This window comes from Neomonachus schauinslandi, chromosome 9 (assembly GCF_002201575.2).
Source record: "Neomonachus schauinslandi chromosome 9, ASM220157v2, whole genome shotgun sequence".
NCBI classification, from domain to species: domain Eukaryota; kingdom Metazoa; phylum Chordata; class Mammalia; order Carnivora; family Phocidae; genus Neomonachus; species Neomonachus schauinslandi.
In genome coordinates this window covers 142,425,029-142,452,865 of record NC_058411.1, presented here as the reverse complement: position 1 = coordinate 142,452,865, position 27,837 = coordinate 142,425,029, and the positions used below count along the sequence as shown (strand labels likewise).

The window sequence follows — 27,837 nt, the reverse complement described above, 5'->3', positions numbered from 1 at the left end:
GGAGCCACGGGGGCGGGGCCGGGGTGGAACTGCGCGGTCGTGGGGGCGGAGTCCTGGGGGGGGGTGGCGTCTCGGGGGCGGGGCCTTGGGGTCGGGAGCTGAACTAGCTGGAGCGCGATCCTGCCTGACCCAGCCGAGTGCAGCCCGCGGCCCTGCTCCTTACTGGCCAGCATGTCCTTCGTCGCGGTGGCCGAGGATTCTGACTTCCCCATCCACAACCTGCCCTACGGCGTCTTTTCCACCCCAGGCAACGTGAGCTGCTGCGCTCGGCCTCCGGGCGGGGACGGGAAGGTGCCCCCTCCACTGGGACCCCCGCCCCAATCCCCGAAACCTGTGGCCAGTACCCACCAGGCAGGACGCCGGCCTGTGGTTCCCCTGCTGGACGCGCCACGCGGAGGCCCCCGGGGTCACTGGGGGGCCGTGTTTCCCCTGCCCGACGCGCCCCGCGGAGGCAACCCCTCCCCCCAGGTCACTGGGGGCAGGGGGAGTGAGATGGGGGCGGTTGGAGGCTTTGGGGCTGTCTGTTGAGGAGCCTGTGGTGCCCAGTGTATGTGGGTCCGAATCCCGCCTGGTAACTTTCGAGATGTGCACGTAATTGAGCCTCTGGGCCTCAGTTTGGGCGGGTTCGTGTGGGATGAAACAGAACCTGCAGGTGTCTCTCCCAGCAAGCAGAGCAAGTCCGATTATTGAGTTGTTTTTTTTTTAAGATTTTTATTTTTTTTTTTTTTTTTTTTTGCACGCGCTTGTGAGAGAAAGAGAGAGAGCGCGCGCTCAAGCAGGAGCTGGGGGAGAGGGAGAGGGAGAAGCAGGTTCCTGGCTGAGCAGGGCGCCCGATGCGGGGCTCCATGAGCTGAAGGCAGATGCTTAATTGACTGGGCCGCCCAGGCGCCCCAAAGTCCGACTATTGGTGCTGAGCAGTTGAAGGCGCCTGGTCTTACTGCTTCCTCAAGTCATTGGGGTTTCCTGCCCCCAAGACACTATGTTATGGCTGCTTGTTCATCTCGCAGGTTAGACACTAGGACCGGGGGAATGCTGAGGACCTCAACATTTTTAGTAGCCTAGAGGGATGAGCACGTTTGCTGGCCTTGAGCTGTGGGCTCGGAGATGTCAAGTTAATCTGCCTCCAGCTAGAATTCTTTCAACTCGTGGGGTGGGCTCCCAGGCATTCCCTTGCTCATTGGAAGAAGCCCTTTGGACAGAAAAAGGAGCTTTCACTTAGTAAGTATAGTCTGCCCCTTCCCCCATGGCGGATCTTTGACCCCCAAGTGGCTGGACTTCTGTGGGCCTGCCTGCCGCAAATGCCTTGGTCTACAAGAGCCAATGTGTGGTTTCACAATGGCCAGGCCTGGGCAAACATTGCGAGGACACAGAAAGTTAACTCGCAGTCCCCTAGAGGGACAGGAATACAATGAGGCAGGTTAACCCTTGACCTGTGTTAGCCAACAACGCTCTGCCCAAGCCCCAAGGCTGGTGAGTCCAGGACTCTGGAATGAGTGCCCCTTGGAGGGTGGCTGGTGGCCTTTGGACCCCAGGCCCCTGTTGCTGGTGCAGGGACAGCCACTGGGGAGGCCTGGACACAGAGCCCCTTCTAGTGGCTCTCTGAAAAGCACACAGCCCCTCGGGCTTTCCGGAAGGCTCGGGGCGTGGGTGTGGGAACAGGCCTCATCTTAAGCTGTCCTGCCCTCAGTGGACACGGCAGGGTCGCCTGCCTCTCTCTCCCCTGCACACCAGCAGCCGGCTCTTCATAATTTGGGTGGAACACCAGTGAATCAATCCCGTCATTACTTCATTCATTCTTTTACTCAGGGAATGCCTAAGAACCCCAACTCTGGGCCATACTCTGGGAGGGGGGTCGGGGATCGAAGACACACGAGACACCCTCCCCCCATCTCGGGGTGCTCATGGATTGGCAGAACGCAGGAGGCTTTGTCTGTGAAGACGGGGATGATGGCCTTGGCGATGGGGGTGCCGCCTGTGGTGGTCTGCAGCCGATGGCCAAGTTGTTAGAGTCCCTGTAGTCTGGCCCTGCCTCTGCCTGCTGCCGTCTGCTCTTTCCAACCACACGGGCTGCTGTTCAGTTTCTGGACCATTCTAAGAGCCTTTTTCTGCCTCAGGACCTTAGCACGTATTGTTTCATCTGTCTGGAATACTCTTCCTTCCACTCTGTGCAGGCCTAATTCCCTCTCACTCTCCAGGACTCAGAGACACATCCCTTAAGCACCCTCACTGAACGAGCTCCCTGCTGCACCCAGCCACACCCACTGCCTGTCGCCGCACCCTGTGCCCATTGCCTTTGCGTCCGGACGGCCCACACCAATCCCTCCTCTGTCCCTGGTGCTTTAGCGGCCGTCGTGTCCTGCTGGCGTGGAGAAGAGGCTTCGTAGTTGTTTTTGTCTGAATGGATGTCTGCCCTGTGTCTGGCCTCGTGATAAGAGATTTACAGATATTAATTGAACTCCCGCAGCAAACCTGCTGTTACGTTATTGTCCCCATTTCATGGAGGAGGAAACTGAGGCTCAGAACGGCTAAGAACCCCGCCACAGGTCTCACAGCCAGTCAGGACAGAACTGGGGCTGGACCCCACGTGGGAGAGCTTCCAAACCCCATGCTGGGAGTGGGGTAAAGCTTTCCTCTGGACAGCTGTCTATCAGATACGACCCGGAGGCAATGCACATGCATTCTCTTACAGTCAGACCAGTGGGGTATCTCTTCTGAATTTGTCTCCCTCACATTAGGCAGGGGACCCTGAGCCCTCAGAGGACTAGGGACGCGTCCCAAGGGACAGGATGGTGAGTGACGAGCGGGTGGGGACTCACTGGTCCTGGATCCCAGCCAGGAGCCCCTTCCCATCTAGCACTGAAAAATTCAGCTCCCCGAATTTATTGTTTTTATTTTTTATTTTTTTAAAGATTTCATTTTTAAACAATCTCCACACCCAACGTGGAACTCGAACTCACAACCCCGAGATCAAGAGTCACACGTTCTACCGATGAAGCCAGCCAAGCGCCCTTAAAGTAGACAGACCCCTGTTTTTTGGTGTCCTCAGGTCATAGCTGGGCGCACAAGGGCAACTTCTGGGCTTTGCTTACAGCTGGGGAAGCTGGCCCCAAGCTCGTCACTAGGTTGCTCGGTGGCGTTGGTTCCTTCCCACCTTCAATGGGCCTGGAGGCCAGGGTCAGAAAATGGTTCCAGGGTCTGCCCTGCACACCCCGTGGGGGTGGCCACTGGGGTCCAGGTGCTCATCAGTTGTGTCCATTGCCATTTACTGGAGGGGGAGACTGAGGCCCAAGGAGTCAGCTGTGCCTCGGGGAAGGAGTAGCCAGGTCCCCCAGGCAGGGCCGGGTGCAGGTGTGGCTCTGGTCTGCCCCGGTCCCTGAGCCCGACGTGCACCGGGAGATGGCCACCTCCTCTTAGCCTGATGAAATGAGCAGCCAGCGGGGAGAAGGCCAGCCTGTCATCCCACCTCTAGGCTCTCTGGAGCCGAGATGGCAAAGCTGGTCCCCCGGGAGAGCTGGGAGCTCGGCTCAGGGCAGGGCTCCCGGAGGTCGGGTCTCCAGTTCTTCGCTGACCAGCAAAGCTCAGGGTCTTGGAGCGAAGGCCAGGAATCAGAGCTGATGCTGGGATTTTATGTCGTGGCAAGGAACTCCCCTGCACATTCTGAGCTGCGTGGCTTTGTGGTCCCTCATGACCTGAGCTCTGCCCTGTTTGAGCCAGAGCAGGCCTCATTCATCCAAGCCCCTGGCCCTCAGCACTGTGCCTGGGGTGCTCTCTGCTCTGCTGTGCAAAGAAATTCCCCCGAGGGAAGGCCTAGGTCAATTCTGGGAAATAATCCAGTGGCTCGGTGAGGTGGTGAGCTCCTCATCACCAGAGGCATTCAAGCAGTACCTGAGGAACTTCTCTGGGGACTTTGCCTCCATAAGGGGCTTGGACTAGGCCACTTGCACCTTCTCCTTTCCAAGTGATGTTGGATTTATTTCCCATGCAGCGAATATAGATTCTTTTCTTGTCCTAGAAGCAGAGAGGGTCCCAGGTTCTGCCGGGGCAGAGATCCCCGGGGCAATCTCAGTCCACAGGGAGACAAAGGGAGTTGGGGTCAGGTGCTAAGGATCCAGTTCTTCAGTCCCTCTCCTTAGAGGGCCATCTAAAGGGGGGACCCACGGGCTCTTCACTAGACAGATTTTTCGGGTAAAGAACCAAGGCTGGCCAAGGCCTTCCCCAGTGCTGACCATGCCGTCTCCCTCGCAGCCAAGGCCGAGGATCGGCGTGGCCATTGGCGACCAGATCCTGGACCTCAGTGTCATTAAGCACCTCTTCACCGGGCCTGTCCTCTCCAAACACCAGGATGTCTTCGATCAGGTAGGACTCCGTGACATGGCGTGTCTACTGGATTTGTTACAAATGCCACCAGCTGGGAGTCAGCCTGAAGTCCGTGTCCCTGTGGGCTGGACGTGGTGCTGTGATGTCATCTCCCGTTCCGTGGGTCAGGACGGAGGGCGGTGTTTATCGAGCACCTCCTGTGTGCCGGGAGTTCCACACACGTCTCCCGTCCGGTCCTCACAACGACCATCTGGCGCAGGACTCGGATCCTCAGTAGATGGTGGGGATTTCATCTGAAATGAGCCACGATTCCCCGCGTCACGTGGCTCCAAGTATTGGAGCCCCTAGGCCACGGTGCTGCCCCTGTCCCACCACCATGGCTAAAAACCTCACAGCCTAGCTGGAGGGGTGCGTGGGGACTGAGACGCCACAGATGGAGGGTGTGCTTCCGTGGCAGGAACGCAGCCCCCTCCAGCGGCACCCCAGGCCCCGTGTCCCCGGCAGCACCCCACACAGTGGCTCCCAGTCTCTGCCGACCGCGGGCAAACCCGGGGGCGGGGGGCGACGCTTTCCCAGCTCCAGGGGCAGAGAGAAAGTCCTGGCAGTGCGAGGGCTCAGAGGTGGCCGGCCTCTCTCCACGGCCTCTCGCATGTGCCGTCCGCCCTCTCTGTCCCCGTGTAGCCCACTCTCAACAGCTTCATGGGCCTGGGCCAGGCTGCCTGGAAGGAGGCGAGAGCGTTCTTGCAGAACCTGCTGTCCACCAGCCATGCCAGGCTCCGAGACGACACGGAGCTTCGGAGACGGTGAGGGGCACACGGACGTGGGCGGGTGGCGAGGGGACAGTGCGGTGGTCAGGGCCATTCTGAGCCACGGCTTGGCTGCCTCCGTCTCCTCCAGCCCCTGCCTCCGCTGAGTATTTGTGGTGGGGCTCTGGGCCAACGGGGAGGACCCGTGTGCCCCGACTGGAGGGTCCCCGCCGGGTCCAGCCCACTCCTCATCAGCACCTTCGTGTCCATGTCTGGTTTCCAGAGGAGTAATTTGGCCCGTTTTCTAGAGAGGAAAGTAGGAGCAGGGAGGAGGCATCATGGCTCCTGTGGGTACAGGCCCTCCCCAGGGTGGCCCACTGCAGCCCAGCCCGGCCGCGGGCCAGCCCGAGACCGTGAGCAGGGGCTGAGCCTGCAGTGGGTGGCCAGAGCAGGGACCCCGCTTCGTGCTTGACCTTGAAGCCCCGGTTCTGTGTTGCAGTGCGTTCACTGCCCAGGCTTCTGCTGTGATGCACCTGCCGGCCACCATAGGTACGTACGGTCCCTGTACCTGAGCAGCTCAGTGGGCCACGACGCCTGGCGGGGTGCCGGGGGCCTGCTGCCTGCCGGTGGGGGCAGCAGGGCAGGGTTCTGGGCTCTAGCCCCTGCGCTCCACGGACCCAGGCCAGTCCGAAAGCCAGAGCCCTCGCTGGGTGGTTGCCGGCTGCTGGGATTTGCAGTCGGCACTGGAGCCCTTCACAGCAAGTCGCTCTGTCCACGACGCAGCAGGACGTGCTCCCAGCTCATCTGTGAGTCTGAGGCAGGGGTGTGAGGAAAGAGGGTCCTAGAGAGCCCCCGTCTGAACCCTCAGCAGTGAGTCTGATGGAAGTTTCAATCAGCAAGTTGCAGTTGTGCAAACTCCCTTAGCTGAAGCAGAGGGAGGCCCTGCACCCTTGTCTCCCAGCCCCAGGGTGCTGGTACACCTTGCGCTCAGAGGCTTCCGGAATCCGGGGCTGCGGGGCCCTGGCGGGGCTTGTGCTGTGTTCTGCGGCCTGCATCCTTCCTGGTGGAGAATGTCCTTCCAAAGGACAGGGGGACAGGGGCACGAGTCGGGACTTACTCCATCCTAGGGTTTGAGGGTTAAAGCAGCTGACGTGTGCAGAGCACAGAGCTCCGGTCAAACTGCGCGTGTCCTAAGAAGCCCCCTCCCCACAGGGCACACCCCCCCATTGTAGGACACTGTCTGGAGAGTTTGGGGCCGTCTGAGGACTGGTGCAGCCTGGCCCCCTGGCCCGGTCCTGAAACACCAGCCCCTCAGCCCCTGCGCCCACTCCAGGAGACCACTGTCCGTCCGTCTCTAGTCTTACCTCTTCTAGAAGCTTCATGGAGAGAGAATCACACTGTGCATAAGCCCTCGTGTCCCTCCTAACCGGCATGTCCCCCCAACACCATCCTTACTCTTTCCCTTATGTTTCTTGTAACCTATGTTTTTTATTAAGGAAAAATAAGCTTTTAGTTAAGGCGGTCTTATAAACACGTCTTTAAATTGTGGTAAATTATACATAACGTAACATTTACCATCTGAACGATTTTGGCGTACGATTCGGTAGCATCGGGTACACGACACTGTCGCGCCTGTCAGCGCGAGCTTCTGGACCCGCGCACCTGCCCCCGGGGGCGGGGGGCTTCCTATCTACACCTCGCGCCCCCGCCACCCTTCCCAGCCCCTTGCCAGCGACCACGATGCAGACTTATGCACATGTATTGAAGATGGACAAGCGGTGGGAACTCTGAGGTGACCCTTTGTGACCGGCTGTGCGGTGGGCTCCTGCCAAGGCCCTGGGGTCTCCCTGCTGAATGTGCGGCCCCGAGTTCCTCCGTCTGGAGTGGGTGCTGGAGTGATACACACCTGCCCCACTCTTCGTGGTTTAGAAGGCACCATCTTACAGTTTTTTGAAGGACTATTATGTGAAAAAGATTCGATCTTTGAGTCTGTTGAGTTGGAATACCCACAGCAGGGCCACAGGGACCCCCACACTGGCAAAGGGGCACTTCTATTTGGGGCCCACTGTATGCCGGGCATTAATTAGGATAAGTACTTTATTGATTTATTTATTAGAGATCTATCTTTAAGTAATCTCTACTCCCGACGTGGGGCTTGAACTCATGGCCCTGAGATCACGAGTCGTACTCCCCCTCCCCGAGCCAGCCGGACGCCCCCCGTGATCCGCACTTTATTTTGTTATTTCCTGCCCTGTAAGGCTCTGCCCCTGAGTGTGACCTTTCCTGTTCCTGGTTACGGATTTCTTCTTCCCAAGCATCCCTCAGCTCTTACCTCTGGGATCGGGACCGTGAAGGCCGTGCGCCCCCCGCTCCACCTCCAGGCCCGTAGCACCTGTGTCCTCCTCCCCCTCCTCCTCCCTCTCCTCCCCCCCACCCTCCTCCTCCTCTTCCTCCTGGAGCAGTCCTGCCAGAGAGAGTGGGGGGAAGGGCCTCAAAGTGTTGCCAGGATTTGGACCCAGACAAGTGCGGGAGAGAAGCCGTGTAGGTGGCAGGTGCGGCTCAAGCAAAGGCGTGGAGAGCAGAGCCCTGGGTCGGGCGTGCGGAGGTGGGAAGCCCCGGGAAGGGGAGGGGTGTCCGCGGTCTATTTCAGACAGTCTTGGCTGCTCGTTCCTTGGTTGTTTCTCAGAGGAGCGTTCTCAAAACAAATTGTGAGTGAGGCTCGATTGTGTTGCATTTGCATCGCGCCGAGGGCTGCGCTCTCGGGACCGGGCACGGCCGAGACGCCTGCACGCTTGCCTCCTCCTCCGGCTCCGGCTGGGCCCCGTCCCCGAGACCGGCCCGCCCTGGCTGGGCAGCTGCCACCGCGGGGATCTCTCGTGTCTCCCCTGCAGGTGACTACACGGACTTCTACTCCTCCTGGCAGCATGCCACCAACGTGGGGATCATGTTCCGCGGCAAGGAGAACGCCTTGATGCCGAATTGGTATGTTGGGGCCCAGAGTGTGATCAGTGTTTCCTTTCCCAGCCGGGAAAGGAGAGACCGGGGCGGGGGGAGGGGGACCCCCATGCCTGGGATCCACTACTTCCGGAAACAGAGGGACCGCCGCCCCTCTGTCCCTCAAGCCCCTTCGTCCAGAGGACATGGTTGGAGTTCGTCCTCGAGCGTGTGCGGTCCTTCTAGGCTCCTCCCTTCGTAAGCCGTGTCTTCCTGCTCTGTGGGCACGCCTCGAATCCTAGCCTCCATGCCTGGAACTTTCTGGTGCCTGAGAATCCTCAAGTGCGCCCATGCTCTTTATCAAAGTGCAGTCAGCGCACAGCCTGAGCCGTTTCTGGGATCCGCACAGGGGCTCGTGGGTCTCCAAGCCTGTGACCACCCTTAGCCCCGTTTCACGGGAGCAAAAACAGGCCGAGGAGGGTTGACTTGCCCGAGGACAGACAGGGCCAGAGGCGGCTCCTAATTCCCAGGTCGAGGATCCTTGAGCCCGGATCCTTGCCCTTTTGTTCTGTGTTGTCTGCTGGATGTGGTGGTTACTCAGAACACGGCGGCAGGCACGGAGCCCAGGCCGGGGAATGTCTGTCAGGATCAAGACGAGGAAGGCGGAGGGAAAGAGACAGCAGGTTAATGACCCAGAGAAGTGAAGCCACAAGGCCAAGGTTGCAGAGCAGGGCGGGGGAGTCTGGGAGAGCAGGTGCGCAGACAGACCAGGCTCTGCCCCGTGCAGGCAGGTGAGAGCAAACAGCTTCTCTCCGGATGTTTGAGGCGAGGTGGCCCACGCTGTGCCTTTTTCACTCTCTGCATATATCCTTTATTATACCGGGGATGTGTGCACATTGTGATTGAGCCGGGCTCGCCCTCCGGGACCCACCCTCCGGGGGCCCCCGAGTCCCTCCTCCCGGGGCCCAAACTCTTGTCCGTTTTCCATATTCTTCCGCAGACATTCCAGATTCTCTGTACCGACCCTGCTCCCTTACTAATTGGAAAGAATGTTTTATATGTAATAGAAATGAACCCTCTGCTGTCGTGCATCGTAAATACTTTCTCTCAGCGTGGCATCTTTTTACTTTGCTCTCTTTCCCCATACAGAAGCTTTACCCAAAGTCAAACATGTCCATCATTTTTTTAAATGACATTGGCTTTCATGTCATCCTGAGGCTTTTTCGGGCCCAAGAACTTGAAGACGGTCTTTGTGCTTTGCCCTTAGCACTTCCTGTAGCTTCACTTTGTGCAGATGTAGATGTGTACCCCGCCTGAAGTTCCCCGTCCGCGTGACGGGAGGTGTGGGTCTGGACCCGTCTCCTGGACGCCCGTATGATTACTCTAAACCAGGGGCTCATGACGACAGAAATGAATACCTCAGGGCTCGGGGGGCCGGAGCCTGGGGCGAGGTTCCAGCCGGGCTGCGCTCCCTCTGAGCCTCCAGGGGACAGTCTGTGCCCTTGCTTCTCCAGCTCCTGGAGGCTGCAGGCAACCCGGGCCTGACTGCCGGGCCTCCTGTGTCACTGGATTTAGGGCTCCCCTGGATGATCCTGGATGACCTCATCTCACGACCCTTAACGCAGACCCTTTCCCACAATAAGGTCACCTTCCCATTTTCTGGGGGACGGGACGTGGACAAAATCTTTCAGGGAGCCCACTGTAAGGTCTGACTCCTGCAGACATGAGCAGTCTGTCCGTCACGTGCTGCGCTGTGACCTACGCTCAGGGCTCGGATCGCTTGGCTGTCCATTCCTAGCGCACCCGAATATTTTAAATCGCTTCACTATGTGTTTTGGTATTTGGGAGCACTTTCCTTTTTCACTTCCTCTGCTGCTCTTCTGTCTTAGAGACCGAGCTGTTGGCAGTGTTCCCGCTGCCCTGCGCAGCTCTGCCATCAGACCGGCCGGGTCGGACGCCCCGGGCCAGCGTGCCACACGGGGTGACCTCGGCCAAGGCCCGGACGCTCTCCTCTCTGCTCCGGGCTGAGTTTGCGCCAGCACCTCGGGGGGGGGGTCCGGGAGGAGTCTGAAGAGGGACCCTGCGTGGTTCCGGCCTGTTCTGAGCGCGGTGTGTGCGTGGAGACCCTTACTGTTCCCCACGGGGGGGCGGCTGGGCACCAGGATGGGGGCACCCCTGTGAGGTGCCCAGCTCTGCGGCACCAAGTGCACTCACGCTGGGGTGCACCCGTCAGCACCATCCACCCCCAGAACTTTCTCATGTTGGACAGCTGAAGCTCTGTCCCCGTTTAGCACCAGCTCGCCAGGCCCCTGCCCCGGCTCTGTCCGCGACAGCGCGGAAGCAGGATCGTGCTGGTCTTTCTGAGCCGGGCACGTGGTGTCGCTGAGGCTCGCCGGGTCAGGGCGTGGGCCGGTGCTTCCGCCCACTTAGTGCTCGCCGGGTGGCCCTCGTGCACGTGTGTGTAGACCCCACTTTGCTTATCCCTTTGCCCGTGGATGGATGCTTGGGACTACCTTTTGGTTTTGGAACCATGTGTATATGTGTGGACTCCTTTTTGTTTTTAATTTTGAAAACTGTAGAAATTCATTTTGCGGCGTGTAACGGTCGGGCGTCCTTCCTCCCCCTTTCTCAGGCTGCACATTCCCGTGGGCTACCACGGCCGCGCCTCCTCCATCGTGGTGTCCGGCACCCCGATCCGCAGGCCCATGGGGCAGATGAGCCCCGATGACTGTAAGTGGCCCCAGCGCCCAGGCCTCCCTGGTCCCCGCTCTATGTGCCCACGCGGCCGGTTCCGGGGCCCGGCACCCACCACAGCCTCTCTCTCCCTCCCGCTTGCAGCTAAGCCTCCTGTCTATGGCGCCTGCAAGCTGTTGGACATGGAGCTGGAGATGGTAAGCCAGGCGGCTCTCTGTGCGGGCGTCCCACGGGAGCGCTCCCCGGAAGGGCTGCCCGGGCTCCCCGCCCGGCCGTCCCAGGGACAGTCCATCCTCACACGGCTTCCGTGTTTGTGAACTTGCTGAGAGCTAACCGGTAGCTCCCCCGCAACACCCCAGAGCTTGCAGGGGTCACGGGCGGACACGCACAGAGTGGCAGAGAATCAGAGTCCCCAGTGTGTGTGTGCCACGCTCTGCCTTCTTGGTCCAGCTCAGACTGGACACGTGCTCTTCTCACTACTGAAAGCCACCTGGTTTTGTATCCATTTTTTTTTTTTTTAAGATTTTATTTATTTGACACAGAGAGAGAGAGAGCACAAGCAGGGGGAGCGGCAGACAGAGGGAGAAGCAGACTTCCCGCTGAGCAGGGAGCCCGATGCGGGGCTCGATCCCAGGATCCTGGGATCATGACCTGAGCCAAAGGCAGACGCTTAACGACTGAGCCACCCAGGCGCCCCTTGTTTTGTATCTTCGTGCTTCTTTAGGGGGTGCTTTGCTGTTTCAGTTACCCCTCAAGTGTAGGGCCGTAGCATCATCTGGTGTTCGTGACGTGCCCTCCGGAGAACACATCCGTGCTGGACAGGCCGGCGCTCATGCGTTCGTGTTCCTGAGTCCACAGTAGATGTTGGACAAGGTGCCCTTAGACAGAAACGCACACGAAACAAGGTTAGGTATTGATTGGCTATGTAGGCCCTGTACTTTCCGTAGGAGCCGAGGGTCTGCACCTGCTAATTCCGCGTGTGTGTAGGTTCTATATCAATAGACAGTACATGACAAGGATCACCTGACCCAGCCCCCCTGCAGCTGTGGTCGGGCCCACGTAATCTCAGAACCGTGGCTGTTTTAGGCCTCCACGGGTTTTTAAATTAAGCTTTTCATTTTGAGATACTTGTAGAGTGACATCAGGTCGTAAGAAATAACATGGAGAGGGCGCCTGGGTGGCTCAGTTGGTTGAGCGACTGCCTTCGGCTCAGGTCATGATCCTGGAGTCCCGGGATCGAGTCCCACATCGGGCTCTCTGCTCGGCAGGGAGTCTGCTTCTCCCTCTGACCCTCCCCCCTCTCATGTGCTCTCTCTCTCTCTCTCTCTCTCATTCTCTCAAATAAATAAATAAAATCTTTAAAAAAAAAAAAAAAAGAAAGAACATGGAGAGATCCCGAACACCCCCCCCACACTCTGCCCCAGGGGTAGCGTCCTGCACGGCGGTACCTACCATCGCTTCACCCCCAGGACGCTGCCGTTCATCCCTGAGGACCCCTCACGCTGCAGGGCTGTGCATTTTACCAGGGACACTGAACTCTGGGAAGTCCCTGAGGCAGGGGGACGAAGACATTGAGAGGGGGAGGAGCTGAACTGGACGGGGGACTCTGGTGCAGCTCGCTGGGTGGTCAGAGGGTGGGCAGCGGAGCCAGGCCCAGTGGGGGGAAGTGCAGACAGGCAGGTGGTGGGGGGCTTCCCACCGTCAGCACCCATGGGTTTGGGTGATGTCCCGGGGAGCTCTGAGTGTCTCCTTGTGGCAGGTGGAGGAGAAGGGGTTGTCGGCCACCTGGTAGGGCCATGACACTGGGAAGCCAGGGCTGGGTGGAGGCAGGCTGGAGCTCCCTGTCCCTCCAGTCCTGCCCTGTGATTCTTGGGGTTCCATCCAGAGGCAAGAACGTGTGGGCACTTCCAAATAACAAGGCCTTCCCAGCCAGCCCTCTGTTTCCTGCAGTGAGGGTGCCACACAGACCCCAAGAGGAGGTCTGCCAGCCCAGAGGCACTGGAGCGGGGCCGTCTGCAGGCCGATTGTCCTGTTGGGGGTGGACAGCAAGCCGAGTAGAGGCAGAAAATCAGTGTGCAGAGAGACGGTGCAGGGTGGGGAGCGCAGATGATCTGCACTTGATGTGATAAGATTCTATAGAGATTGGTGCCCGTGGGTTTTTTTTCTTAATTTTGATTAAAAGATTTGCAGTGTTTAAACACTGTCACAGAACAAATCAAATTGTGACAGGTTTTGCAAATGTCATGGCTGATTGTGTGTGTGCCTGACAGTTATTTTCCCCGTTTCTTCCTGCGAGGATGTTTCGGGATTCTGCTGGTTCCCGAGCACCATGTTGGTGACGTCTCCCCGCAGAAGGGGAGGGTTCCGGGCGGGGGTGTGGGAGATGCCCCCTCTGGGCCTCCTGGCTGCATTATGGATCCAGGCAGGCTTCTGATTTAATGACACAAGTACATACCCAGATATTTCTGGCTCCCCTAAGCCCGGTGTAGCTGTCAGATCCTGAAATGCAGCGTGTGGGGTGTGTGCGGGGGTGCAAGGGAAGGAGCAGAGTGGCCTGGGGCTTGCTGAGGGAGGGAGTGGGGCTGCCACGGGGTTGGAGTGGTCCGGAGGCTGTGGGTGGCGCCAGCATGCTGCCTCTCCCCGCTCTCCCGAGGTGACCCGCTGCCCGCTCGAGTGCATTCATGACTTAGAATTGGATTCGTAGCCTGGCCAGGTCCCCGGTGGCAGTCCTGGTCCCTGGCCCGGGTTTGGAAATGCCCGACCTCTGCCCTCCAGCCCAGTGCCCCGACTCTAATCAACTTTCCCCCATGTCAGGCTTTCTTTGTAGGCCCTGGGAACAACTTTGGAGAGCCGATCCCCATTTCCAGGGCCCACGAGCACATTTTTGGAATGGTTCTTATGAACGACTGGAGCGGTAATTATTGGGGTGTGGGCGTGCTGAGGTCGGGCTCACGGCGCCCCCTGCTCTCGCCGAAGACTGGGTGTTGGGGACCCTGTCTCAGAAGCCGTGGATGGTTTCGGGGTCTGGTGCTGGCCGGAGGTGGGGAGCGCGGCTCGGGTGTCACGCAGACTTCTCAGCTCTGAGTCCTGGGCCAGTTACCTCCCCGTTCTGATCTCCTGTGTTCCTGTAAGTCAACCAGGGACAAGGCAGACATCACGGCTGACGTTTGTGAGCACCTCTGTGCCGAACACCCACAAGGTCTGGTAACCTTAGTATCCCCCTTTCACAGGTGAGGAACTGAGGCACAGAGAGATTGCAGTTATTGCTGAGCTGAGATTTCAAACTAAAGCAGCTCAGTGTCCCAGCGGCTCCCGACCCCTACGCCTCATGTCTGAGTGCTGGGAAGTGTCTGCCCTCCCCCCCCACCAGGGGGAGGATGAGCTTCCAGCCGCTTCCTGGGGGAATGCCTGCCTGCCCTTTGGTCATCCTTCTCTTTGCTGTAACCTGGCACAGTGACCTCAAAGGACCTCTGTCCTTGGCCCTGAATGCTGTTGCCCGTGGTCCCCGTGGTTCCGGGCAGCGTGGCCGGGGTCAGGGCTTCATGCAGGACGGCGGTGCTCCTTGGTGGAGGGGAGGACGGAGCCTTGGGGCGAGGCCCTGGGCAGCCTTTGTAAGCCCTGCTCGGCCCTTCTCTTGCAGCTCGGGACATTCAGAAGTGGGAGTATGTTCCTCTTGGGCCGTTCCTTGGCAAGAGTTTTGGAACCACCATCTCTCCGTGGGTGGTGCCCATGGAGGCCCTCATGCCCTTTGCCGTGCCCAACCCAGAGCAGGTAAGCATTCCCTCGGCGGGAAGCTGCACCCGGGCCCTGTGCTTCTGCGGCCGCTTGCCACCGGCCATCCACGCTGTCTGCATCTGCAGGGAAGCTCCGTGCCCCCCGCCTGCCCGTGTGCTGGGGGGCCCCCTGCGTGGCCTCCGGCAGGCCTGGCACCAATCATTCTGCCTGTGCTTTCCCTGCTCCCCGCCCATCTCTTGGGGGAAAACGCAGAATTCTGTACCCTTCGGAATCCTCTGAGGCCGGCTGGCAGGAAGAGAAGGGGTCCTGGCCAATGCCACCACCTTGCACAACTTCGCCAAGTTCTGTTCTGTGCGGGGGCGCCCCCTGGAGCCCAACTGGTAGAATGCAGCCTGGAGCCAGGCAACAGGGGGACCTGGTCCCAGCACCCTTTCCAGGGGCTCTGGCCTTGTGACCTCTCCAGCGTGGGCCCGTGGCAGCCCCCTGCTCTTCCCCGGTGCTCCATGCCCCTGCCTCCTGGGTCTCCCCGAGGCCTGCGATGCTCTCAGCCCTTTGCCGTCCACCCAACACCCTCCTGGGGCGCCTGCATCCACGCAGCCCCCCCACGCTCATGTCTGCTCTGCTCAAAGCACTTGGAGTCTTTCCCTGCGAGCCGATGCCTCACGAAGAGGCACCCTCATTCTTCCTTGCGGGCTGTGTTGCACCCCTCCCGCCCCTCCACACCGCCCTGTCAAGGGAGACCTCCTGTCTCTCTGCCTTCCCGGGAGCCAGACCTTCCCAAACACCTGCCCTGTGGGGTCTTCACAATGCTTGCTACCTCTGCCTGTTACTTATTTGATGTTTGCCTTTAAAGCAGCTCCCGTTTTTAAACTCAAATAATGTATTTAGAAAAGGAAGGGTTTTTGTTTGTTAGTTTGTTTTTACTTCATATCCCCATTGGTGTCACCAGCCACCAAGTTAATCCTAAAAAGAAACACGGAAGCGTTACAATCACCGCATCTTACTCGTGTGTTGCCCACTGCCGTGGGCTGCCACGTGGACTCCGTGGCCTGGCCGTGGAGCTGCCTCCACGGGGCCTGCACCGACGGGGCTGCGCGTCCCTGCTCCCTGGCTTTCTGGGGCACCTCTGACCTGACCCCTGTGCCCTTGAGCTGCGGATGCTCCTCCCCCGGCTTCTCCCCAGCCTGGCACAGGTGACCACCTGGTCCCTACTGTGCGGGGAGCTCCTTCTGCCTGGGGCTGGGGGCCCCTGTGTGGGGTGGGGGGAGCAGGTGCTGGTGCGCTGGGGGCCCCCCGGGCCAGCGCCATCTGCCAGCCACCCCTGTGCTGTGCTCTGCCCTCACAGGACCCCAGGCCCCTGCCGTATCTCCGCCACGACGAGCCCTACTCGTTCGACATCAGCCTCTCCGTCACCCTGAAAGGTACTGTTGTGGCGTTGGGGTGTCCAGGGCCTCAGTGGGCACAGGTGGCGGGGGGCCGTTGCCCGATCGCCCCTGAGCTCGGTGGGTGGGGGCGGCAAGAGGGCGTCTCCTGCTGCGGCCGTGGAGCTGCGGGGGTCCTGCAAAGGGAAAGAGGGGGACAGGATGCCCTTTGCTTGGAGGACACCACAGAAGCGCCCAGGACGTTCGCGGGCGCTCTCCTCAATCTGGGCCAGAAAGCACGGAGTCCGGGTCCTCCCTCCTCTGCCGGAATCCCCTCGTCGGCCCCCTAGCCAGGGTCTGCCCAGCCTCCGCTCGCACACACCAGTGACCCCTCCCTCCTGTGCCCCATGTTCCATCCGGGGCCTGTTGGAAAGCCTGGCTCTGCTCTCTGGGGCCGCACAGTCGGTGCCCCACACCCCACCCTGGGTCGGCCCTGAGAGCCTCGCACACGGGGCCCATGTGCCCCGGAGGCTCTTCAGCTTGACTCTGTTAATAAGCCCATAGAGCGTTAGTGTAAAGAATGTGGCTCCGCAGGCCGTGGCTGGGGCCCGCCCACCCCTGCTCAGCCGTGGGGGCTCCGCAGGCCGTGGCTGGGGTCCGCCCCAGCCCTTGTCAGCTGTGGGGGCTCTGCAGGCCGTGACTGGGGTCCCCCCCGCCCCTGCTCAGCCGTGGGCTCCGCAGGCAGTGGCTGGGGTTCATCCCGTCCCTGCTCAGCTGTGGGGGCTCTGGGCAAGTGGCTGAGCCTGCCTGTGCCCCAGTGTGTCGTCTGTAAAATGGGCCGGTAATGGCACTGACCTGAACGTGCGGTCGTGAGGGTTAAGGAGGTGGACTCTGTAAAGGTCTAGAGCAGAGCCGGGCCCTAGGAAGAGGCTGGTGTCATTTCCATTCCTCGTGGGGGCCCTTGGGGCTGGGGGAGGGTTTGCCAGGGGGCCGCACTCAGACCCCTGGCCACACTCTGGCCTGGGTCTCTCTCCTCCTCTTGGCCGGTGTATGCCCTGCCCGCTCCGGCGTCCCCGCCCTTCATGGAGGTGGTTCCCCTGCAGAAGGGGACAGAGCTGTCACCGTGGGAGCAGGATGCCCCACAGAGGAAGGGGCTTTAGGAAATGTCCCACAGCTGCAGCATAGTGTCCTCTGGGGATCTATGGCGGCCCTGTCCTTTCATTTATACGCTGTGTGAAAATGAAGCTCAGAGAGGACAAGGGGTTCACCCCAAGTCACTTCGGGGGCTACTGGCCAGGCTGAGAGGAAACCTGGTGTCATTGGATCTGGGCTGGTCTCCTCCTACACAGAGACCCTCCCTGGGGGCCCACTTCTGTCTTAGGTTCGTCTGCCTGCCTGGAAACATCCAGGGGAATGCCCCATTGGGGAAGGGACAGGATTATCAAGAAGGCGCGGTGTCCGGAGACGTAGAAAGACCTAGAAGGGGAGGACTGGGAGCAGGATTGGCTTCCAAGACCCCCTCCCCTCCCCAGTCCCAAGCGTGCCGTTCTGACGGCCCCAGTGGGGATCTGGGTGACAGGTGTGGGCCGGAGCCGGTGTGGGGACCCTGACCTGACCTGGGGCCAAGGAGGGGAAGCCAGGGCCAAGGATTCTGAGGGAGCAAAGGGCTTTCTGGGTGTGAGCACGGTGGGGAAACGGAACAGCAGTGACCTGGTGCCTTGCCTGTTTATGATAAATACCACTGACGTACATCGTAAACCGGACGCTGCCCGTCTGGGGGAGGGGCGGGTAGGTTTCGACATGCTCACTGTCTCAGGTGATCACCTCGGTGCAGATCCCCAGCTCCGATGTGCTGTGAGCTCACTGCTTCACGGGCCACACGACCGTTTCCCTTACAAGTGTTCCCGCCCCCCTTCTTGATCCATGAAGTCCCCTTGTCGATGCTACTTGTGTTTCCAACAGGAGAAGGAATGCGCCAGGCAGCCACCATCTGCAAGTCCAATTTTAAGGTGAGCTTTGAAGCTGGGCAGACTGCCTCTTGGAAGTGCGGGACTCGGCGTCATCCTCCCGGCAAGAACAGGAGGCTTGCAGCCATTCTGGGATACTGTGGTGGCTCGGTGCGCAGGCCTGGAGCTTCTGTGGCCCTGTTCCTTTCCAGAGAGGCCATGAGGCCACAGGGATCCCTCCAGATGCAGGCTGCGTAGATGTGACCGGTGATTTCCTTGGGGGACCAATCGATGTTCCTATAAGGGTCTAGTCTCTGGCTGCTTCTGTCCTGGCGGGGAATGGATTGATCCGAGTGACTTAACGTTTGTTTTGACTGAGCTTCTCATTGAAGCCTAACACACACAGAGGAAAAAGTACAAATTCTAAATTAACTTTCACAAAGTCAACGTCCCTGCGTGGCCAGCAGCGGGGCCAGGGAATGGAGATTTGCAGGGCCTCCACTGCCCCCCACTGTCCCGCTCCAGTCACGTCGTTGCCACCCCCTCCCCCTGCAAGGGGGACCTCTCTCCGGACTTGTGTGGCCGTGCACGAAATTGGTCTGTTCTTCAGTTTTATGGAAATGGAAGGGTGCAGTGTGTGCTCCCCTCCCTCCACCTTCCTTTGCTCCGCACTGTGGCCCTGCGGTCCGGCCGTGTGCTGGTCCTAGCGGGGCTTCATTCTTGTCTCGGAGACGTTCCACTGCTGGTTCTCCGCTCTTGGCGGACGTGTGCGTTGTTCCCACTTGCGGCGAGTCTAGACTCCCTGGGAACAATCCAGTACACATCCTGGTGCACACACGGGCACTTTCCAGTTGGCTGTGTATCCAGGAGCGCAGTCGCTGGGCCCTTTGCTCAGAGCACTTACGTCTATATACTCAGCCCAGAAGGGCTTCCAGACACTTTCCCGAGGAGCTCGAGCCAGCCCGTACGCAGCCCAGAGCCCGCCAGCATCCTGGCTGCCCGACTGCTCGCTCCACGTCCTGGCCGGCTCGGCTGCCGTGCGCCTTCTCCCTTTAGCTGCTCGGGGTGCGGTGGTTTGCGTCTCGCCTCCCCCCGCCGACCAGGCACCTTTTCATGTGTTTACTGAACCTGTGAGCATCCTCTGGATCAACATAGTCCTGTTTCCTCTAGTCTCCCTTCTAACTGGACATTGTTCTGGGCTCCTTAGGCTGCTAAGGAATCAGGGGGCCTCCTTGACGGGGCTCTTGGGCAAGAACCCGTTTCTAAGTTCTCCTGCGTCTAGACATGTGGCTCCGGGAGTGGCAGATCTAAGAAGCTGTGGGCTCGGAGAGGCGTGGGCTGGCACTGCATCTGAGCATCTTGTTGACCCCGTGGTCCTTGGCCCCCTTCCCCAGGTGGAGCTCCCTTCATGCTCCTTCATTCCTGGGCCTGCCTGACATCCTGTTTGCTCTGTGCTTCAAGGCCCAGGGAGGTGGGGTGGGCCCGGGGTCGGGGTCGGGGGATGCCAGTGAGCTCTTTGCTCACAAGAAGCCTCTGCTTGATGAGGTCCTAAAGCATGCCAACTCAGGACCTACGGGTATTCATAAGGCAGTGTGTGATTGCGGACAGAGGTGCAGGTTGCAGACTGAGCATTTGAGCAGGGAGAAGGTCTGCCTTCTTGGAGAAGGCAGGTTAGGGAGCCTGAAGGAGCCGGGAGCCCAGGCCAGTGCACAGCTGGGAGGGAGGGGGAGGACCCCAGGAAGACAGCCTGTGGTTGCTGTGAGCGACCAGGGCGAGCTGGCACCGGGAGAGAGCCCAGGGGAGGCTGTCTACCACGAGTGGCTGTGTGAGCTGCCAACCGGGAGGCTGGGGTGAGCCACCTTCCCTGTCCTCCTCTGTGTCCCTGCCTGCAGTACATGTACTGGACGATGCTTCAGCAGCTGACCCACCACACCGTCAATGGCTGCAACCTTCGCCCAGGGGACCTGTTGGCTTCTGGAACCATCAGCGGGCCGGTGAGTCTCCCGTGGCCTTGGGTGCTGCCCATGTAGACAGCCTACTCCGCACACAGACACGAGGGCCCTGAGCGCGTCCTGCAGAAGGGACTTCCCCCCCGGGGCGGGTGCATCTGACAACTCTTCCTTCTTACAGCTTCGTCCAGTGGGGGGTGCACGGGGCCTTCCTTTCCAGGTCCAGACCTAGAGACACTGTCAGATGGGAGGCTGCATCTGTCTGCTCGGGGGACAGGGTGACATGTGGGGGGCGTCAGGGAGCGGCCATGGTGTCTGGCTGTCACCGGCTCCCATGCACCCTCCCGGGATGAGGTGACCCCACTGCTGTGCCCCCTGCACCCCCATGCCACCCTAAGCCCATGGGAGAGTCGTAGAACCTTAGGGGATGGTGACTTTGGGATGGTGCACGTGCTAGTCACTTCCTGCAAGGTCCTGACCGCAGTGGGAGGGTATCAGGCATGGCAGTGTCTGGGTACGCTGCAGCCCCCGGGGCGGGCAGGGGCCTGGACGCACTGCCCCGGCACTGCCCGAGGCCCAAACAGCGCGAGCGGGGCCCGGCGCAGAGTCCCACCCGTCCCTGCCCGGGGCCCCTCGGCTTTGCCAAGCGTCCGCCCTGCAGCCGACACGCTCACCAAGATGGAAGCGCACGTGAGGACTTCTTCCCCTTCCTGTGCCGAAGGAGCCAGAGAGCTTTGGCAGCATGCTGGAGCTGTCGTGGAGGGGGACAAAGGCCATTGAGCTGGGGCACGGACACACCAGGAAGTTCCTGCTGGACGGTGATGAAGTCATCATAACAGGTGAGGGCAGCCAGGCCCGGTGGACTCCGCGCGTCCCCCGCTCGCCTGCGTGCCCTGTTCTGGCCGAGAAGCCGTCTGTGCGATCTCGTCCCCACTCTGGCATTCCCGGGCCCCCCGTGTCTGCTTGAGACCCTCCCCCACAGCTGTGGCCGCCGGGGACTGTGAAGCTCAGTCCCTAGGACCGGGAAGACCCCCGGAGTCCGCTCTGTCTCCCTCCTTCCCGAGCGAGGCTGTGGAGTAGCAGCAGGCTCCCGTAGTCCTGGTGCCGGGACCCCGTGGCCTGTGACCGGGCTGAGCCAGGCCACTCTGCCCGCCGGACGTTCTCACTCAAGCGGAAGGCACAGCGACGGCCAGAGGCAGACCTGAGTCCACCCCCAGGTCCCTCTGGCTGTGTGACCCTCAGCGAGTCATTGACCGTCTCAGACTTGGGTGCCTCATCTTTATTTATGTTTTAAAAGATTTTATTTATTTATTTGAGAGAGAGAGAGAGAGCATGAGTGGGGGGAGGAGCAGAGGTTTTTTGTTTTTTAAAGATTTAATTTTTAAATGTTATTTATTTTATTTTTTTAAGATTTTATTTATAGGTTCCTCATCTTTAAAATGGAGTTAACGATACAGAACTTATCCTCACGGCATGGTTGTAAGGATGAGGGGAGCCGGTTTATTCCTTCATTCTCTTTTTTTTTTTTTTTTGAGATTTTTTTTTTAATTTATTTGAGAGAGAGAGAACGAGAGGGAGGAGGGTCAGAGGGAGAAGCAGACTCCCCACCGAGCGGGGAGCCCGACGTGGGGCTCGATCCCAGGACCCTGGGATCCTGACCTGAGCTGAAGGCAGACGCTTAACGACTGAGCCACCCAGGAGCCTCTGTTCCTTCATTCTCACGCACTTGCTGCGAGTCCCATTCTGGGGTTCCAGTCGTGAACAAGACAAATGCAGGGTCTGGTCTTCAGGAGCACCTGGCAGGGTTAAATCTCTTGCCTGGGGTCTCGCTACCCGTAGGCACTGAAACCGAGGTCCCCACCCGGGCAGCTTCTCGTCAGGCCCCCGACTCTGAACCCCTTGTTTTCCTACCATCATTGTGTATCTCTCCAGGCCCGCGTTTCAGAACCGTCGGGTGCGGGCCAGTGGGCACGCCTGTCCCAGTCCTCCACGCTCACAGCCCCCTGTGTCACCTGCTTCCTTGGCCCCGTCTTCGTGCCTGTTTCCTCTGTGCATCGGCACAGCCTGCTGAGCAGCCTTTCCGAGCCTCACGCCCCCTCTGTGTAGCTGCGCACCCCAAGCGGCCACCCCTCCGAGGGGGGACTGCCATCCTGGGCCCGGCCCCGCTGTCCGTCCTGCCGTGGGCACCTCGAGACCACCCTTCGGGTCTGCATCCCCGTCGCTCGTCCTGGCCCCCTGGGGCTCCTGCCTCAATGCACCCCGATTCGGGGCCGCCCGCGGAGCCTGCGGACTTGGGTGGCGCTCAGCTCCAGTAGTGCCCGGGCTGGTTGCTCGCGCAGCGGGGCCTTGAAAGCACCGCATTCTGGTTAAGCGTGTGCACGTCTGTTTCCCGACGTGGCACACAGCTTGGATTCCTTCCTCGGGCTGCTATCACCACGGCCACAGACTTGCTGGCTTAAAACAACCGAGGTTCATTCTCTGCCAGTTCTGCGGGGCAGAAGTCTGAAACCCCGGCGTCGGCAGGGCGCCCTCCTCCTGGGGGCTCTTGGGGAGGACGTCCCCTGGCCGCCGCATCCCTGTGGCCTCTCCCGCCGTCCTCACGCGGATTCTTCCGCTGCTGCCTGTCTCGGTGGCATGCTCGCGACGGCCTTTAGGGCCCGCCAGCGTCATCCCCCATCTAAGACCCCTAACTTACTCGGGTTCCAGGGCCGAGGGCCTGAGCTCTTTGCGGTCGTTGTTCAGCCGATTGCACGGCGCTTGCAGGGCAAGCTCCGGCCCCATGTGTCTCTGCAGGCTGACTGTGTGCAGCCACACTGTAGGAGTCGTGTGGTTGTTGGCTAATTAAGGAAGTGGAGCTGGTAGAGATGGTGCAGGCAGAGCTCGGGCGCTCACCGTCCCCACGGCCCTGTCACAGCCTAGTTCCCGCTTCGCTGGGGTTTACTGAGAACCGGCCAGGGGCCAACGTGTTGTAGTGCGTTTGCCGCCCTGCCTCCATCTTACGCTCACAGGAGCCCCTGGCCAAGGACTCATTGCCCCGATTTCCAGAGCAAAGAGCTCAGGTTGACAGCGGGTGGCTTCCCTGCTAGGATCATGCTTGGGGGAAGCCAGGGTGCAGCTCGGGTCCTCCCTGTGGCTGTGGTCCTCTCCGTGCTTGTGGTCCTCTCTGTGGTCGTGGTCCTCTCCGTGGCCGTGGTCCTCTCCATGCTCATGGTCCTCTCTGTGTTCTTAGTCCTCTCCGTGCTTGTGGTCCTCTCTGTGGCCATGGTCCTTTCTGTGCTCATTGCCCTCTCTGTGGCCAGTCTTATTTCCAGGGTTTCTGTGGTGCTTGCGGACCCGGTGCAGGCCCTCGGCCCTCCTTGAGCGCCTGGAGCATCAAGCCCCGAAGCGTTTTCAGAAGTTCTGGCTGGGGCGGGAGCTGGGATGGGAGAGGACGGAATTCCGGCTTCAGCTCCCTGTCCCTGCCCCGGGGCCCCCACCTAGCCGTTCCAGGCCGGGCAGCGGTCCAGGGCCGGGGGCAGAGGAGACTGGTGCTCAGGCCTCACGTGTGACCATGGCACCTGAGCCACAGTTGGCGGGAGAAGCCACATGGGATGTGTGAGGTCCACTCGCGTTCTTGATTTGATCCAGAGGGTCCTTGAGAGACGCTCGTTTGTTTCCTTGTTCTTATGAGTGATGCTCATCGCACGTCCTTCCCATCACACATCCCGGCCCTCCCAGTGTTCCCTGGAGTGTGGGAAGAGTGCAGCACCTACACCAGTTAGGGTCCTCAGAGAAACAGAAACGAGAAGGAATGTATGTATAGAGAGAGATTTGTTTTAAGGAATCGGCTCATGTGAGGCCGTTACTGGTGGTTTGTGCGTGCCTTGTCGGGAAGGAGCTCTGGAGGCCAGGCAGAGACGCTCCGGGAGAGGCAGTCCCTCGGGTCCACAGAGTGAATGTTGGCACGGGAGGAGGACAATGGGAATAGGTTGGTGGAATTCTCCGGAGCCAGGACGGAGGATTACAGTTGGGCGGTAGGAGAGGTGTGGGTTACATATTAATAAAGAGATAAAGAAAAGGGACTTTCATGGAACTCCAGGGAGTGGGTGCAGGGGAGACCCCACTGCGGACACCTGTGGGAGGGAGCGCGAGCGGGGGGGGGGTGGGGGGGGGGGGGGAACCCGGGCTGCTGAGTGCGGTGCCTTCACCTGCCACCACCCCGCGGGGCAGCGGGCCCTGCTGAGCGGCCCTCGGCCTCTGTGGTCCTGTCCCCGTTCCCCTCCTGCCGACGCTGCCCCCTCACGTGCTCTGGCCTCCACGAGGCCTGGGGCCCCGGGGGAGCGATGCCATCTGAGGGGCCTGGGCCGAGGCCTGACACTCCCAAGTCTGCGCGTTTCCATCCACCTTCTCTCTGGGGCCACCCCCGGGCTCTTTAAGACCTACCTGTAACTGTCACTGTCTTGCCGGAAACTCCTCCGTGAGCCTCCGTGCCTCAGAATAAGGCTCAAAGTCCTTAACACGGTTCCTCCGAGCTCTCTGTAAGCAGCCTCTCTGGGGCCCATGCGATGGCTTCGCGGAACGAACGCAGCACACATGCCCCTCGCCTGGGCCTCCGTGCCCGTGCAATGCCGTCCCCTCGGTGCCCTCCTGGCGAACTCCTACCCACCCTTCAAATCCCAGCCCAGATGCTCCCGCCTTCCTGCTCCGGCTCCTCCGCGCTGGCCTCTCGGAACCGCGCACACTGCGCCCTCTGACTCCGGGTGGGCCAGGCCTTCCCGCTAGCCGGACCCCCCGCCCAGCCTTTCCCTCATCCTGTAGAAGTGGAATCGGAGGCCGAAGCTCACGTTGGTTGAACATTAGGCATTTGTGGAACTCAGGCAGTGTGGCCTCTGCGAATTAGCAGACCTGGGCTTTGAACCCAAGTCCACTCGGGGAGGGGTGAGCCCCGTCAGGAAAGCCGTGGAGCCCGTGCTTCCGAGGGCCCCTGACGGCAGGACGCGCCTGGAGTCCCTCTCGGTTCCCCCGTGGCTCTGCTCAGCTTCTGGGGACGGTGGTTCTTCTGTTCAAAATACGTCTTCATCATTCCTGCGTAGGGTCTGGCGGACAGGGCTCGGGCTATGCTTCCTGTGAGCCCGGCAGCCTCGTGGCCAACCCTGTCCTTCTCTGTCCCAGGCCACTGCCAGGGGGATGGGTACCGCGTCGGCTTTGGCCAGTGTGCTGGAAAAGTGCTGCCCGCTCTCTTGCCCCCGTGACCTCTGCGTTGCTGGACATGAGGAGCTCCCCGCCCCTGCCTGGGACGTCAGCGGTCGTCTGTGGGGCTGTGGGCCTGGTTCTTCATCAGGGGTAAATAAAGCCAGTGTGTTCGGCCTTCACGCTCTACGCCCCGTGCTGTCGCCGTGTGTGAGGTCCACTCGCGTTCTTGATTTGATCCAGAGGGTCCTTGAGAGACACTTGTTTGTTTCCTTGTTCTTATGAGTGATGCTCATCGCACGTCCTTCCCATCACACATCCCGGCCCTCCCAGTGTTCCCTGGAGTGTGGGAAGAGTGCAGCACCTACACCAGTTAGGGTCCTCAGAGAAACAGAAACGAGAAGATATGTATGTATAGAGAGAGATTTGTTTTAAGGAATTGGCTCATGTGACTGTGGAGGCTGGCAAATCCAAAATTTGCAGGGTGGGCCGGTAGGCTGGAGACCCAGGGAAGAGTTGCAGTTTGAGTCTGAAGGTGGTGTGCTGCGGAATTCCTTCCTCCTCCAGGGAGATCAGGCCTTTTTCTCGTAAGGCCTTCAACTGATTAGATGAGGCCCACCCACATTTTGGGAAGGTAATCTGCTTTACTCAAAGTCCACTCACTCAAATGTTAATCTCATCTGAAAAATGCCTCCACAGCAGCATCTAGACTAATGTTGGACAGACATGAGGGTATCGTAGCCCAGCCAAGTTGACACATAAAGTCATCCCGGCACCCCACATATCCTTGGGGGCTGACTCGTGGGGGTGCATGAGGTGCAGACTTGGTCCACGGGCACTGTGGCTGTCTTGGCACATTGTAAGTCTCGGGTGGAGCCCCCAGGTTGTGGGCACACACACCTGAACTGTGAGAGGGCAGAAAGGGGGCCAAGGGGGCTCGCTTTGCTTCCCTTGGAAGCCCATGAGAATCAGGAGAGTGAGTCCTACCCACGGCAGACGGGCAGCCCCAGCCCCAGCCTGGTTCCTGGTCCCCTGGTGACTTCTCTTGAGCTGGTGGACCACAGCAGAGCCTGCGAGCAGGACCGAGCATGCAGAGCCTGTCCCGTCAGGTCATGCCATCCATTCATTCCTGAAATCTTTGTGGAGTGCCCTGTGTCCAGCACTGTTCTGAGCACAAGAGATGCTGCAGAGCACAGAATAGCCCAGCCTCGGCCCTTGTGGTGCTTACTTACCAGTGGGAGGCAGACAGACTAAACAAGCAAAGGGACAAGGAAAAGACAGACCGCGTGTAAGGTAGCGATGAGGTCTCTGGGGCACTGGGGGACGTGGGTGTTATTATAAGCAGGGTGGTCAGGGAAGGCTGTTCTTAGATTCTTAGTGCTTTCCTGCCAGGCAGCAGGAGGGAGGCAGCCAGCTGGATGTGTATCTATAGAGAGAATGCTCCAGGCAGAGGGAGTAGTCAGGGCAAAAAAAGCCCCAAGGATGGGACATCGAGGAGACTAATATTTCTCCCATGAAAGCATTCCAGGGCCGGGAAGTCTAGAGTTTGTAAGGTGATGTCACAGTGTCATGGAGAGCCCACAGCGCTCATCCTCAGCGCATGGTTTTCATCCTCAAGGCCGCCTCATGGTACCAAAGGCTGCTGGAGCTCCAGCCACTATGCCCAAGTTCCAGGCCTGCAGAAAAAAGAAATCAAGAGGTGTCAGGGGGAGGGGGAGGATAGAAGCATATCCTTCCAGCTGAGTTATGTCACTTTAAGCAGCCTCCCTGGGAATTCCACATCACACTTTTCATCCAATTTCATCGGCGAGAACTTAGTCACAAGACCACACCTCATTGCAAGGGAGTCTGGGGATGCAGTCTTTAGCTGAATGCATGGTTTCTTCAGTTAAAACCAGAGCTCAGTGGCTAAAGAAGAGGAGGGGAATGGATACTGGGGGGCCGCTGGTGGTCTCTGTAGCCCGCAGGCTGGGAGCCCTCACGCTCGGAGGTGGACCTGCTTTCACGCAGCTGACTCTTTCATGGAGCCGAGCCCTGGGCCATGGTCTCCAATCCTTGCTGATTTCAATGGAAATCCTATATAGCTCAGATGGCGGGGGGTGGGGGTCCGGGGCGGGGACTCCCATACCCCCACCGTCTAGTTAAGATTGATCCAAACACTTTCTGAATTTGGAAGGCCAGACCCTTCCTGCGGATTTCTCTGCATTCCCGGGGGCTTGTGTTCCCAGGGTCACCTCTGTTCTGTCGGCTACGCCGGCATCCTGTTCTCCACCCTGTGTTCGAGGTTGTTCCTTTAGTCCTGTCTCCGGGCATCAGAAGAGCCCTCCTGGCATGGACTCTTCATCCTTCTTTACCTTGGAGGCCTGACGTCACTGTGGCTGAACACCTGCTGTACACGGCAGAGCATTCCCGGAGGTCTCCGGCTCACAGACAAAGGTCATTTAAAATCAGTATTCACGCACTTGGCCCCACTGGTGCTGGGGAGGGCTGGTATCAGCTCTGGGGACCACGCATTTATCCCCTGGCCACGCACTTACTGTGCTTCCTGGGGCGGGCGGTGTGGGCAAATCTGCTGGATGGGGCTGCGGAGCCCAGCACACAGGGCAGGCGATGCTGGCCATCATCCGAGCCCCGGACGCATCCACCAGCCAGAGCAGGAGGTCTCAGCCTGGGTCCTTCCTGGGCTCCCTCCAGCCCGGACGCCTCCCCGGCCTGCAGCCCCCCTGTTCCCCAGGCTCCAGGAATGCCCGGGGCAGCCCCAGATGACCAGTGAATGAGTGGTCTATGCTTCGGGAGCCGAGCTTATTGAAAGGACAAGAAATACACAAAAATGGCATTCGTGGCCTTTCTTTCTTTGACAATGGTCTGTCATGAACTAGAGGCTTTTTGAAACCGTGGACGGAGTTTGCAGATTTGGTGGCTAGTCCGAGGATGAGGCTAGCCTCAGGCCAAGACCGGATTCTGGGGGACAAGGGAGCTTTAGGAT

The 27,837-nt window shown here is 59.8% G+C and overlaps 1 protein-coding gene across 1 annotated transcript; it reads left to right on the top strand.

Moving 5' to 3' along the window:
• The first annotated feature begins 87 nt into the window (after positions 1 to 87).
• FAH (fumarylacetoacetate hydrolase) lies at positions 88 to 25,022 on the top strand. The gene is made up of 14 exons (XM_021680603.2): positions 88 to 252; positions 4,246 to 4,356; positions 4,999 to 5,120; positions 5,563 to 5,612; positions 7,955 to 8,045; positions 10,630 to 10,727; positions 10,836 to 10,888; positions 13,506 to 13,605; positions 14,332 to 14,462; positions 15,772 to 15,847; positions 17,750 to 17,796; positions 19,626 to 19,727; positions 20,404 to 20,521; positions 24,834 to 25,022. Exons 1-14 carry the CDS (start codon positions 172 to 174, stop codon positions 24,911 to 24,913), a joined length of 1,260 nt encoding a protein of 419 aa, XP_021536278.1. The 5' UTR covers positions 88 to 171; the 3' UTR covers positions 24,914 to 25,022.
• The last annotated feature ends 2,815 nt before the right edge of the window (positions 25,023 to 27,837 follow it).